General features: G+C 39.7%; 1 protein-coding gene across 2 annotated transcripts in view; it reads right to left on the reverse strand.

Annotated features, from left to right (window-relative positions):
* Positions 1–13,962, reverse strand: part of LOC120527676 (BEN domain-containing protein 4) — a 91,079-nt gene that overhangs the window by 12,658 nt on the left and 64,459 nt on the right. For both annotated transcript variants that reach the window (XM_039751368.1, XM_039751367.1), the window contains one exon: positions 12,244–12,335. In XM_039751368.1, coding sequence (XP_039607302.1) covers positions 12,244–12,335 — 92 coding nt within the window. The remainder of the gene's footprint in view (positions 1–12,243; positions 12,336–13,962) is intronic.

Consider the following 13,962-nt stretch of genomic DNA (forward strand, 5'->3'; position numbering starts at 1 on the left):
TTCATTAAAGAGAACTAGTGCACTATTGCTTGGGTTTATTCTAATATTAAATAGCATTTTTCTAAGGAAATGCATACCTATTGAGGAGATAACAAGTATTAAAAACTATTTTTTCAGATGGTGTAAACCTTTTGTACAGTATTTGTGTCTATGTTTATTTATTTCGAGCTTATTCCAGTACAGATTCACAGGAGGCACGTTTACGTAGTCTTGAATTTCAGCATGGGATTGTGGGTATCACAGTTTATTATTTTAAAATCTTGCATGTTCAGCTCAATAAAGTAGGTAAATTCCCTGCTCTTTCAAAGCAAAAAAAAAGGTTTTCATTACTGCCACCTTTATCCCATGATATAAAAGTTCAGAAATAAACATATACAGTATGGCGAGCTGATGCCTTGATTGTGTGATGATGTGCAATTAAAAGTTGCATCATACAATTACATGACTGAGTTAGAAATCATAGTGAAATGAATTGCTTTTATTGCTGTACAATGCATAAAAGAGCATTTATTCTCGGAATGGACATGGCCGCCGATGTCCATCCATCTATTTATCCATTATATAGGACAACAGTGATGAAATGAGCTATCCCATACATTCATTCAAAAATAAAATCTACTTAGTGTTTCAGAACTGTCATGTTGGAAGACATTCATAATGCTTTGAATGACAAACTGATGTGACACATAATGCGTGAACGGAGGCACATGATCTCTGCGACGCACAATTAGTGGGGCTGCTAAAACAGCACACTTCATTGTTGTAATCCCCAAATTTGGTTTTTAGATGGTAAAGTGCTATATATATATATATATATATATATATATATATATATACAGTGGTGTGAAAAACTATTTGCCCCTTCCTGATTTCTTATTCTTTTGCATGTTTGTCACACAAAATGTTTCTGATCATCAAACACATTTAACCATTAGTCAAATATAACACAAGTAAACACAAAATGCAGTTTTAAATTATGGTTTTATTATTTAGGGAGAAAAAAATCCAAACCTACATGGCCCTGTGTGACAAAGTAATTGCCCCTTGTTAAAAATAACCTAACTGTGGTGTATCACACCTGAGTTCAATTTCCGTAGCCACCCCAGGCCTGATTACTGCCACACCTGTTTCAATCAAGAAATCACTTAAATAGGAGCTGCCTGACACAGAGAAGTAGACCAAAAGCACCTCAAAAGCTAGACATCATGCCAAGATCTAAAGAAATTCAGGAACAAATGAGAACAGAAGTAATTGAGATCTATCAGTCTGGTAAAGGTTATAAAGCCATTTCTAAAGCTTTGGGACTCCAGCGAACCACAGTGAGAGCCATTATCCACAAATGGCAAAAACATAGAACAGTGGTGAACCTTCCCAGGAGTGGCTGGCCGACCAAAATTACCCCAAGAGCGCAGAGACGACTCATCCAAGAGGTCACAAAAGACCCCAGGACAACGTCTAAAGAACTGCAGGCCTCACTTGCCTCAATTAAGGTCAGTGTTCACGACTCCACCATAAGAAAGAGACTGGGCAAAACGGCCTGCATGGCAGATTTCCAAGACGCAAACCACTGTTAAGCAAAAGAACATTAGGGCTCATCTCAATTTTGCTAAGAAACATCTCAATGATTGACAAGACTTTTGGGAAAATACCTTGTGGACTGATGAGACAAAAGTTGAACTTTTTGGAAGGCAAATGTCCCGTTACATCTGGCGTAAAAGGAACACAGCATTTCAGAAAAAGAACATCATACCAACAGTAAAATATAGTGGTGGTAGTGTGATGGTCTGGGGTTGTTTTGCTGCTTCAGAAATTGGAAGGCTTGCTGTGATAGATGGAACCATGAATTCTACTGTCTACCAAAAAATCCTGAAGGAGAATGTCCGGCCATCTGTTCGTCAACTCAAGCTGAAGCGATCTTGGGTGCTGCAACAGGACAATGACCCAAAACACACCAGCAAATCCACCTCTGAATGGCTGAAGAAAAACAAAATGAAGACTTTGGAGTAGCCTAGTCAAAGTCCTGCCTTAATCCAATTGAGATGCTATGGCATGACCTTAAAAAGGCGGTTCATGCTAGAAAACCCTCAAATAAAGCTGAATTACAACAATTCTGCAAAGATGAGTGGGCCAAAATTCCTCCAGAGCGCTGTAAAGACTCATTGCAAGTTATTGCAAACGCTTGATTGCAGTTATTGCTGCTAAGGGTGGCCCAACCAGTTATTAGGTTCAGGGGGCAATTACTTTTTCACACAGGGCCATGTAGGTTTGGATTTTTTCTCCCTAAATAATAAAACCATCATTTAAAAACTGCATTTTGTGTTTACTTGTGTTATATTTGACTAATGGTTAAATGTGTTTGATGATCAGAAACATTTTGTGTGACAAACATGCAAAAGAATAAGAAATCAGGGAGGGGGCAAATAGTTTTTCACACCACTGTATATATATATATTTAAATGGCATGGCAGTGAATGGAATATCATCCACAGTTATTTTTGCAATTCAAATCAATCAAGTTCAATGGCTAAATCTGAATTATTACACGGGCATAACAAGGAATAACAACATCTGATCAGTTATGCGAGGAACGTTGTGAACAACCAAACAAAGAATGTTTTACAGAAGGTCTGAAAGAATGAGTTAATCTTCAGCTAAGCGGTTTTACTTCACAAAGGTAGCCCTAAAATGGGTACTAATGTAAAAAACGTAGGGTGAGATTTGGAAAATCAAACATTAGAAAACTGAATTTTACTCATCCTTTAAAAATTCCTTGTCAGTACACATGTTTATTATCCAGCTAATATGTTCTCAAACAGAAAGCTCACAACACAAAAATGTCACTAACCTAACCTGATTTAATTGCAAACTTGATTTCATTAACCCAGCCACAGACAAACCAGTGTGTTTCTTCGTGCTGGTCCCAAGCCCGGATAAATGGGAGGGTTACATTAGGAAGGGCATCCGGTGTAAAATTTTGCCAAATCAATATGCGGACAACAATACAAATTTCCATACTGGATCGGTCGAGCCCTGGGTTAACAACGACCGCCACCAGTACTGTTAGCCAACAGGGTGCTGGCGGAAATTGGGCTACTGTTGGCTGAAGAAGAAGAAGGAGAAGAAGAGGGGGGAGACGTGTCCAGAGGCAGGAGGAGAGAAGGAAAGTAAAGACAGTGGAACTGAGGGTAGGAACTTTGAATGTTGGCAGTATGACTGGTAAGGGGAGAGAGTTAGCAGATATGATGGAGAGATTGAAGGTTGATATATTGTGCATGCAAGAGACTAAATGGAAGGGGAGTAAGGCCAGGTGGATCGGAGGTGGATTCAAATTGCTCTATCATGGTTTGGATGGGACGAAAAATGGGGTAGGAGTTATTCTGAAGGAACAGTATGTCAAGAGTGTTTTGGAAGTGAAAAGAGTGTCAGGCAGAGTAATTATTATGAAGCTGGAAACTGGAGGTGTGATGATGAATGTTGTTAGTGCATATGCACTGCAAGTTGGGTTTGCAATGGGCGAGAACGAAGATTTTTGGAGTGAGTTGGATGAAGTGATGAACAGTGTACCCATGGGACAGAAAGTGGTGACTAGAGTGGATTTCAATGGGCATGTTGGTGAAGGGAGCAGTGGAGATGAGGAGGTGATGAGTAGGTATGGTGTCAAGGAGAGGAATGAAGAAGGTCAGAGGATAGTGGATTTTGCCAAAAGGATGGACATGGCTGTGGTGAATACGTATTTTAAGAAGAGGGAGGAACATAGGGTTACGTACAAGAGTGGTGGCAGGGGAAAGTGTAGTTAAGCAGCATAGGATGGTGGTCTGTAGGATGACACTGGAGATCAAGAAGAGGAAGAGAATGAGGGCAGAGCCAAGGATCAAATGGTGGAAGTTGAAAAAGGAAGACTGAAAGGTTGAGTATAGGGAGGAGGTGAGACAGGCACTGGGTGGCAGTGAAGAGTTACCAGACAGCTGGGAAACTACAACAGATATAGTAAGGGTGACAGCAAGAAGGGTGCTTGGCGTGACATCTGGAAAGAGAAAGGAGGAAAAGGAAACCTGGTGGTGGAATGAGGAAATACAGGAGAGTATAAAGAGGAAGAGGATAGCAAAGGAGAAGTGGGTTAGTCAGAGAGATGCAGAAAGTAGACAAGAGTACAAGGAGATGAGGCGCAAGGTGAAGAGAGAGGTGGCGAAGGCTAAAGAAAAGGCGTATGATGAGTTGTATGAGAGGTTGGACACTAAGGAGGGAGAAAAGGACCTGTACCGATTGGCTAGACAGAGGGACCGAGCTGGGAAAGATGTACAGCAGGTTAGGGTGATAAAGGATAAAGATAGAAACGTACTCATAAGCGAGGAGAGTGTGTTGAGCAGATGGAAAGAGTACTTTGAGAGGCTGATGAATGAAGAGAACGAGAGAGAGAAGAGGTTGGATGATGTGGAGACAGTGAATCAGGAAGTGCATCGGATTAGCAAGGAAAAAGTAAGGACAGCTATGGAGAAGATGAAAAATGGAAAGGCCGTTGGTCCAGATGACATACCTATGGAAGCATGGAGGTGTTTAGCAGAGATGGCAGTGGGGTTTTTAATCAGATTGCTTAATGGAATCTTGGAAAGTGAGAGGATGCCTGAGGAGTGGAGAAGAAGTGTACTGGTGCCGATATTTAAGAATAAGGGGGATGTACAGGACTGCAGTAACTACAGGGGAATAAAATTGATGAGCCACAGCATTAAGTTATGGGAAATAGTAGTGGAGGCTAGGTTAAGAATTGAGGTGATGATTAATGAGCAGCAGTATGGTTTCATGCCAAGAAAGAGCACCACAGATGCAATGTTTGCTCTGAGGATGTTGATGGAGAAGTTTAGAGAAGGCCATAAGGGCTTGCATTGCGTCTTTGTGGACCTGGAGAAAGCATATGACAGGGTGCCTTGAGAGGAGCTGTGGTATTGTATGAGGAAGTCGGGAGTGGCAGAGAAGTACGTAAGAGTTGTACAGGATATGTACGAGGTAAGTATGACAGTGGTGAGGTCTGTGGTAGGAGTGACGGATGCATTCAATGTGGAGGTGGGATTACATCAGGGATCAGCTCTGAGCCCTTTTTTTATTTGCAATGGTGATGGACAGGTTGACAGACAAGATTAGACAGGAGTCCCCGTGGACTATGATGTTTGCTGATGGCATTGTGATCTGTTGCGATAGTAGGGAGCAGGTTAAGGAGACCCTGGAGAGGTGGAGATACAGTGGGTACGGAAAGTATTCAGACCCCCTTCAATTTTTCACTCTTTGTTATATTGCAGCCATTTGCTACAATCATTTAAATTAATTTTTCCCTCATTAATGTACACACAGCACCCCATATTGACAGACAAAAAAAAAGAATTTTTGAAATTGTTGCAGATTTATTAAAAAAGAAAAACTGAAATAACACATGGTCCTAAGTATTCAGACCCTTTGCTCAGTATTTAGTAGAAGCACCCTTTTGAGCTAATACAGCCATGAGTCTACTTGGGAAAGATGCAACAAGTTTTTCACACCTGGATTTGGGGATCCTCTGCCATTCCTCCTTGCAGATCCTCTTCTGTCAGGTTGGATGGTCCACACACTGAGGAGAGGCAAGACACATGACAGCCCACGTGGTGTTTGCTAAAAGACACCTGAAGGACTCTGAGATGGTGAGAAATAAGATTCTCTGGTCTGATGAGACCAAGATAGAACTTTTTGGCCTTAATTCTAAGCGGTATGTGTGGAGACAACCAGGCACTGCTCATCACTTGTCCAATACAGTCCCCACAGTGAAGCATGGCAGTGGCAGCATCATGCTTTGGGGGTGTTTTTCAGCTGCAGGGACAGGACGACTGGTTGCAATCGAGGGAAAGATGAATGCGGCCAAGTACAGGGATATCCTGGACAAAAACCTTCTCCAGAGTGCTAAGGACCTCAGACTGGGCCGAAGGTTTACCTTCCAACAAGACAATGACCCTAAGCACACAGCTAAAATAACGAAGGAGTGGCTTCACAACAACTCTTGAATGGCCCAGCCAGAGCCCTGACTTAAACCCAACTGAGCATCTCTGGAGACCTAAAAATGGCTGTCCACCAACGTTTACCATCCAACCTGACAGAACTGGAGAGGATCTGCAAGAGGAATGGCAGAGGATCCCAAAATCCAGGTGTGAAAAACTTGTTGCATTTTTCCGAAGAGGACTCATGGCTGTATTAGCTCAAAAGGGTGCTTCTACTAAATACTGAGCAAAGGGTCTGAATACTTAGGACCATGTGATATTTCAGTTTTTCTTTTTTAATAAATTCTGTTTTTTGTCTGTCAATATGGGGTGCTGTGTGTACATTAATGAGGAAAAAAATAAATGTAAATGATTTTAGCAAATGGCTGCAATATAACAAAGAGTGAAAAATTGAAGGGGGTCTGAATACTTTCCATACCCACTGTATGCTCTAGAGAGAAGAGGAATGAAAGTCAGTAGGAACAAGAGAGAATACTTGTGTGTAAATGACAGGGAGGTCAGTGGAATGGTGAGGATGCAGGTAGTACAGTTGGCGAAGGTGGATGAGTTTAAATACCTGGGATCAACAGCACAGAGTAATGGAGATTGTGGAAGAGAGGTCAAAAAGAGAGTGCCGGCAGGGTGGAATGGGTGGAGAAGAGTGTCAGGAGTAATTTGAGACAGATGGGTATCGGCAAGAGTGAAAGGGAAGGTCTACAGGACGGTAGTGAGACCAGCTATGTTATATGGGTTGGAGACGGTGGCACTGACCAGAAAGCAGGAAACAGAGCTGGAGGTAGCAGAGTTAAAGATGCTAAGATTTGTGTTGGGTGTGACGAGGATGGATAGGATTAGAAATGAGTACATTAGAGGGTCAGCTCAAGTTGGATGGTTGGGAGACAAAGTCAGAGAGGCGAGATTGCGTTGGTTTGGACATGTGCAGAGGAGAGATGCTGGGTATATTGGGAGAAGGATGCTAAGGATAGAGCTACCAGGCAAGAGAAAAAGAGGAAGGCCTAAGAGAAGATTTATGGATGTGGTGAGAGAGGACATGCAGGTGACGGGTGTAACAGAACAAGATGCAGAGGACAGAAAGGTATGGAAGAAGGTGATCCGCTGTGGCAACCCCTAACAGGAGCAGCTGAAAGAAGAAGTCATAAAGGCATCTTTAAGGAGATTGGTTACATGAAAGTCTCCTGAATTATCTTGATATTCACTGGTTCATGAGGCACTGATATAATAATGTTTTTTTTTTTTTTAAGATAATTCATTATAAACTTTACACTGAAGTCCCCTCCAAGTCAATAAAATCCCTCCATTTTGTTGTTACATTGGACATTGTTACATTGTGGTTTGTAGCAATTACAATTAAACCAAGAATACTGTAAATAACCAAGAAAAGTGATGATGTTTAATAAAGCAGGAAAATGATTCTGTTGAATGAGTTCCTACAATTATGAAGTTCTTTTCAAAATGAATATTGCGGGAAAGATTTCAGGCAACCATCTCCATACTTTTTAAAATTACCTTTTATACATAACTCAAGCTCTGCTGCCTCACATCCTGGGTCCCCCTATGTGGAGTTTGCATGTTTTCCTCGAGTGTGCATGGGTTTATCCCTGGGTGCTAGGGTTTCTTCCCACTGTCCAAAGATTTTCAGTTTAGGTGAATTGGCAACGTTAAATTGGACCTAGTGTGTTCAACCTGCAGTGGACTGGTGCCCCATACAGGGATTGCTCCTGCCTGGCACCCTATGCTAACTGGGATAGGCTTCAGCACCCCCCACCACCCTCTTCTAGATTAAGTGCATTAGAAAATGACACAACATATATATCACATATATTTATGTGTATGGAAGCAAAGGTCTGTGATATTTGTATTTGCAGCTGGAAAGCCACAAAATAAGAAAATGAGCCACATACCTTAAAATAGGTTTTTAATCCTAAGCTTTCAGCTCCCATCAAGAATCATCATTAGAGGAAAATGATTAGTCTTACAGGAATCCAGGGCAATATATAGTAAATAAGGAGGGGAGGGTAGGTGTATGGGGGATTCAGAGGGTGTTAGTAATAAAGTCTTGTTTATTATTTGTTTGTTCTACTTTTCAAGCTTGCATATGCTGGGTTCATGTCTAAATGTCTGTTAATGCTGTTTTCATTGGATAGCCACTTTGCAGCAAGTTTTCTTGCACTGCGTCACATTTAAATGTGGTTCCAGTTCAACTTGTATGTGTAAATCAGAGACCATGTATCCTTCCTTCTGACAGAATTATGATGATCCTGTATATGTGTTGTATGACAGTTTATATAAGTACATGCTCTTGTGTATTTCAATTTTCATGCATTGTTTCCAGTATTAGATCGAACAAAACTGGTACTATGATAACTTCCTAGTGGCACAAGTAAAGTGCAAACAGCAGGGACAAGAATTAATATTCTTAAAAACACATAGTGCAGCTCAGCATTACCAACTCAAGGGGAATAGTCCCTACTGTCTGTGTTTCAAGGGGAGCAGATGCGTTGAATAACCTGGTTTCATGTTTTAAGATCATAAACAGTCAGCACAGGGTACCCTTTTCATTTTGAATTATATATATTTTTTTTACTTCTACTCTAATTTTGGTTAAAAAAATCATCCCCGCCTTTTATGCTTTGCTATTCAGATCTGTCAGTTATTTTATGCTGTATGAAAACGTTTTTGAAAGAAAGGGCACCAATGTCTTCTGCTTTATGCTGTCCTTCATGTCTATTATCTATCTAATGGCAGCCTAATGTATCTATCTAATGGCATACTAATGTCTAATGTCTGTCTAATGGCTGTGTAATGTCTCTATCTAATGACAGTTTAATGTCTGTCTTATGCCTATTCTGAGCTACGGCATTCAAACTTCCCAGTTATGCTAAATCATATGGGTTATGAAATGTCAAAAGAAAGTTGAAAAGCGATACTGTCTTCTCTCTGTGGTCTGCACAGGTGGGTGATCTAATAACTAAAGATAGTTCTGGTCCTCCATTTCTTATATGCTTCCAGCCAAAGATCTTACACTTTGTAGTTCAAACTGTTTCTGGAAACAGGATGCTGTAAATCTTTACATTTTCATTCAAAAGTCAGAAAAAGAAATAAAAAAAAACAATTGGTATGGCATTTTTAAGGGAATATACTGTAGTTCAGTGAATATTTTATATATAACCATTTAAAATACTAATCATTATGTTGAACACTAGACTCAGCAAGCACTGTTCATTGAAGGTTATGCAGTCTGCCAATCATACTTTCTGACTTAATGCATTATGGTGATCTGCAGATGCTTTAGGAGTGCACATGTGTGAAATACCCTTGAGCTGGACAGAAATATGTCAAAACTGAAATTGAGTAAAAATGCAAAACACAACTTAACCAAAAACAAGCGCAGATATTATATATACACTCAGTAGGGCAAACCATCTGCTGAGGATTAGAAGCAGCTTGATGAGATGATGCTCAGCATCTATAATCACTGGCTGCCCTGTCCTCAGACATAAAGTGGTTAAGTTCTTCTCTGACCTTCCACCCTGAGCATTCAGTGTTCACTCTCTTCACTTTCGAAAGACTAAAGTCAATGAAGACCAAGATTACCACATTTCTTAAAATAATAAGATGCATGAACTTAACATTTTGATTTTAGGAATCCTTCATAATAATAATAATAATTAATAAAACAATAACTGGATGACTGCAGTGGGCTAGAGCCCTGCCTGTGGTTTGCTTCCTGCCTTGCATCCTGTGTTGGCTGGGATTGGCTCCAGCAGACCCCCGTGACCCTGTAGTTAGGATATAGCGGGTTGGATAATGGAGGGATGGATAACTGGACGACTCTGTTTTTAAAGCTTTTCGTTGGTGGGCTGCTGAGGCCTTATGACCACCATTTTTCTAATTTCATATTTTTATATTGTTTTATTTGTGTGAATTAAATCAAATTAGACTTCATTAATCGTATGTTTTTATAGTGGTACAAAACAGAATAATAAATAAAAACAACTATAATTAGTTTTAAGATTTGTGATAATATTTTATTTTTTTATGGCACAATTTGGAACTAATATCATTAAAGATACTTCTTCTGGAGGTTGCTCTTTTTAAATGCCTTATACAGATGAATACATGGTGACAAAAAAAGTGAGAAGCTAGTAACAACGTTCAATCTTGTGTACTACACTGATAGCTGAGTTCAGCAAAATTACTTCAAAACCACTGCAAAAGAATAATATATTAGTAGAGACTAGGGCTACAAGTATGGCTTTTAAACTAAGGGTAAACCTCTCAAAATTAGACATAAAACTTGCTTTACATCTTGGCATGGAGGGTGCCAATGGGCACATTCAACTACGCATTACAATTGCTCCTCCAGGGAGACAATGTTGAGAGTGTGGAGTGTTAAATATCCCATACGTGCTGTGCAACAAACAGGTCTGACATTGAGAAGGGTGCTGATATGATGAAGACAACTCCCAGGAGAAGGGGGACACGTGTGCAGGTCATTATCTTGTTCATAAATGGCACCTGGCAGACCTACTAAAAAAAAGGATGAATTTATGATGGATGTAAGACAAATAACTGAATATTTGGAGAACCAGATCATGAATGCTGACCCCTAATGAACTTTAAGAGTATTGTAGGGAAAGCTGCTTATACTGATAGCATTTAAAAAAAATGACATGTTTGTTTCTAGAGCATGTCTTGGGCAGTGCAGGCAAAAACAACAGTTTTATGACAGTCAGCTACAACATTTTAACACTTAAATATAGTTTCTGCCAAAAACACAAACACTTACATAGAGTACAGTATGTGACTGCCAGTGTGTTATACTAAAGTGAGCATCACATTACACGACTACTAGTCATCAAACTTGACGTATGCAGTTGCTGATCTCATCACCTGAGGATGTCAAATTATATGACAAGGAACTGCAGGGGAGTCAAGTTACTTGTGACATCTTCTAGCACAGGTTCACATTTTCAGAGTATTGCAAACTTGCCCCTTTTTCTGACAGCCAATCACATGCTACCTGAAAGCTTTACAGGTATGGCACGTTCAGCTGTAGCTTCACCCATCTTTTTTCCATTCTGTTTCCATTCTTTCCATACTTTGCCGCTGGGCAGCTTTGGGTGTTGTCTCAGGGATTGCTGGGGGAAATAAAGTATGGCACAGATTTTTTAAAAGTGAGCCAGAAGTTGTCATGATCACAATTGTCTATTTCTGTTTCGAATTACAAATACCATTTTGGAGTACAGTTTTTCTGGGTTTATGTTCTTGTCCTGTGCCTGCTTGTTCATGTGGTTTCACTTTGGTTGGATGTGTCTTCGTCTTTGGAGTGCTCCCAATCACTTGAACTGGAACTCAGCAGGGCATTACATTTCATAACATTCAGGAGGCTCTTCACTTAATCATCATTGTTTGCAACTGTGGAACGGGACTGTTTATGGACTGTATCATGAGTGTTTACCGTTTTGAGCTTATTTTGTTGGGATTCATTTGTCCGAGGTTAGTTAAGTAATTATCTATCTCCTTCAGAGAAAGTGAGTTTTTGTGTGCACATTGTTTGTTTATTAATTGTGTATTATCCTGTTTATTTGGTTAATATATTCTTTATTCCTTTATATTCTTATTTATACATGTCTGTGTTTGAGTCTGTGTGTGCTAGGTCAATGTTAAGTATGTTCCTGTGGTCTAAATAACAAAATAAAAAAAATGAAAGAATCACATAAGTGTGAATCCGAGAGTCGCACAACTACTGCAATGTAAAGACGAGCCTTTTTACTGTTTGTAAGGTCCAAAACACACACTTCCCCTGTTTCACTGCAGATGCGTTGCTTCCATTGGACTTCTAGGTGGGCACCCATTGGTTGTCGACTCTCACACACACATAGAACACTTCTGCAACTTAAACCTGTTTGATTTTGTTATGGTGAGTCACAGACTGATTGGATTGAGTGGCTCAGGATGCAGAACTACATGACTGGTGATCACAGAAGTGTGTCATGACTGCTTCCGACTCTCTATGATTAAGGAAATAAAGTCTGTGAACGAAACCTGCTGATGTAATGTGAAGGGGGCTTAAGAAGTAATAGTGTGTATCTCAGATTCTTTGTGTATAAATATGCTTTTATATTGTATTCAGTCTGAATCTGTAAATTACAAAAAAAAAAAAAAAAAATACTATACAGTGAGGAGCATTAAAATTGGCAGCAATGTCCCTCGTTTAGTTTACCTCTGTTAGCTGCTCTTCTGATGGCGGCTGCACAAACTGGTTGTGCTGTTGAAGCACCCTTTTGAAATAGTCCAAGACATTCTGGCAGGGAACTGTAAAAAAACACACAAAAAGAAACCCATAAAAGTAAGTCATGTATAGTAAAGCCTGCCACTCAGTAAACACATTCTGCACATTCAACTGTTATTTTCAATGAATTCTAATAAAAATTGGCTAAGGCAAGCTGAGTAAATGCACCAAAAATCTTTAAATACCGTGTCTCTACGTAGATACTGGCAGAATTTGGTTTGTCCCACTTCTAGGTGTTGTTTGCTAAGAATATTTGGGGGCTAACAAGTTTACTTCTCATTCTACAAAATAGAAAGACACACTGCTTTGCACACAGAGCACTTGCACCCACCCATAATTAACTCATTGTTTTGTCACAATGTGTTTTTTTCCCACATACTGAAGGTTTTACCAGATAAATAGAAACACAGCATCAGAAGGTTTGCTGCAGACCACATGATTCTCTGGTTGAAGAGGGCAAGAGGAGGTCACACAGCACAACATGCTTAATATGACAAATGTCTGTGCCATTTATTTGTAACAATGGTGCAGAAAATGACAAGGTGCTAACCACAGATTTAAAAATTGACCACACAGAACAGAACACATGATGATTCTGAATTATCAAATAATTCAGAAAGAAATGAAGAATGTTGTTGTCACAGTTCACTGTTATATTCTTAAGCTGTATTAATCTAAAGAAGTAAATGTTAACTATAAGCTGTGAACTGTTCTTCTGGTAGGTATACAAAAGTGTAGGTGGAAAGTAGGATGCCTGTCATGTAAGAAAAAGCAAGAGAGAGAAGTAGAAAACACTGAATGAGCTGGTGCAGCCTCACAGGAAGACATCACAGATCTGGAGAAGTAAATGTCAATTGTGGGGGCTTGCAGTAGACGAGACTCGAGAGTAAAAGAATGTGACACCAAAATGTGTATCGCTACAAAGCTGAAAGAGGACTCCTTTGGAGTGTTTAAATGAGATGCTGCAACAACCAGAAAGCCAGTTTCAGATCCCAAATTTAAAACAGACATGTCCTTTGCTCATTTCCAAATTATGTTACAGCTCAAGATAAGTCCTTTCGGTGTCATGATTATGAATGCAAGTTCTAAATTTCAGGCTCCAGAAGTGGCTCTAATCTTGTTCATTACCTATAACACAGCCTACAGGGTAATGGAATAAAAATGAATTAGAGACATGTAATTAAAAAACAAACCTCATGTTTGTTTAAATGATTAGCAAAAGGTATTTGAGGATTTCCTCATAACGTCGAGAGATTCAGATACCTTGGGCTCAAATTAATTAATCTAGCTGAATTAATATCATTTTAGAGGAAAATACTTTTAGCAGGAAAATGACTTGCTGTATATTTAGGACAAACTTTACTTTTAAATAGTATGGGTTTATGAGATAATACCTTTAAGTTATTGTGCTAATACTGCCAAAATAGGCTCTGGCCCTCCACAACCCTGAAATGGATTCAACAGGCTTGATATGGGAATGCATGGATGGATCAGTTTGAGAGATGCACCCTCATTGTGCTTGTCCCTTCACCAGAAGGGTTCAGACAGTGTACCTATTCTTCCTATATGCAGTACATTTTATGGTATTCTGGTTTCCTTCCAAATCATAAAGATGTGTATACACTAAATTGAACAGCAATGGAATAAGTT

The sequence above is a fragment of the Polypterus senegalus genome, chromosome 4 (genome assembly GCF_016835505.1).
Source record: "Polypterus senegalus isolate Bchr_013 chromosome 4, ASM1683550v1, whole genome shotgun sequence".
Lineage (NCBI taxonomy): Eukaryota > Metazoa > Chordata > Cladistia > Polypteriformes > Polypteridae > Polypterus > Polypterus senegalus.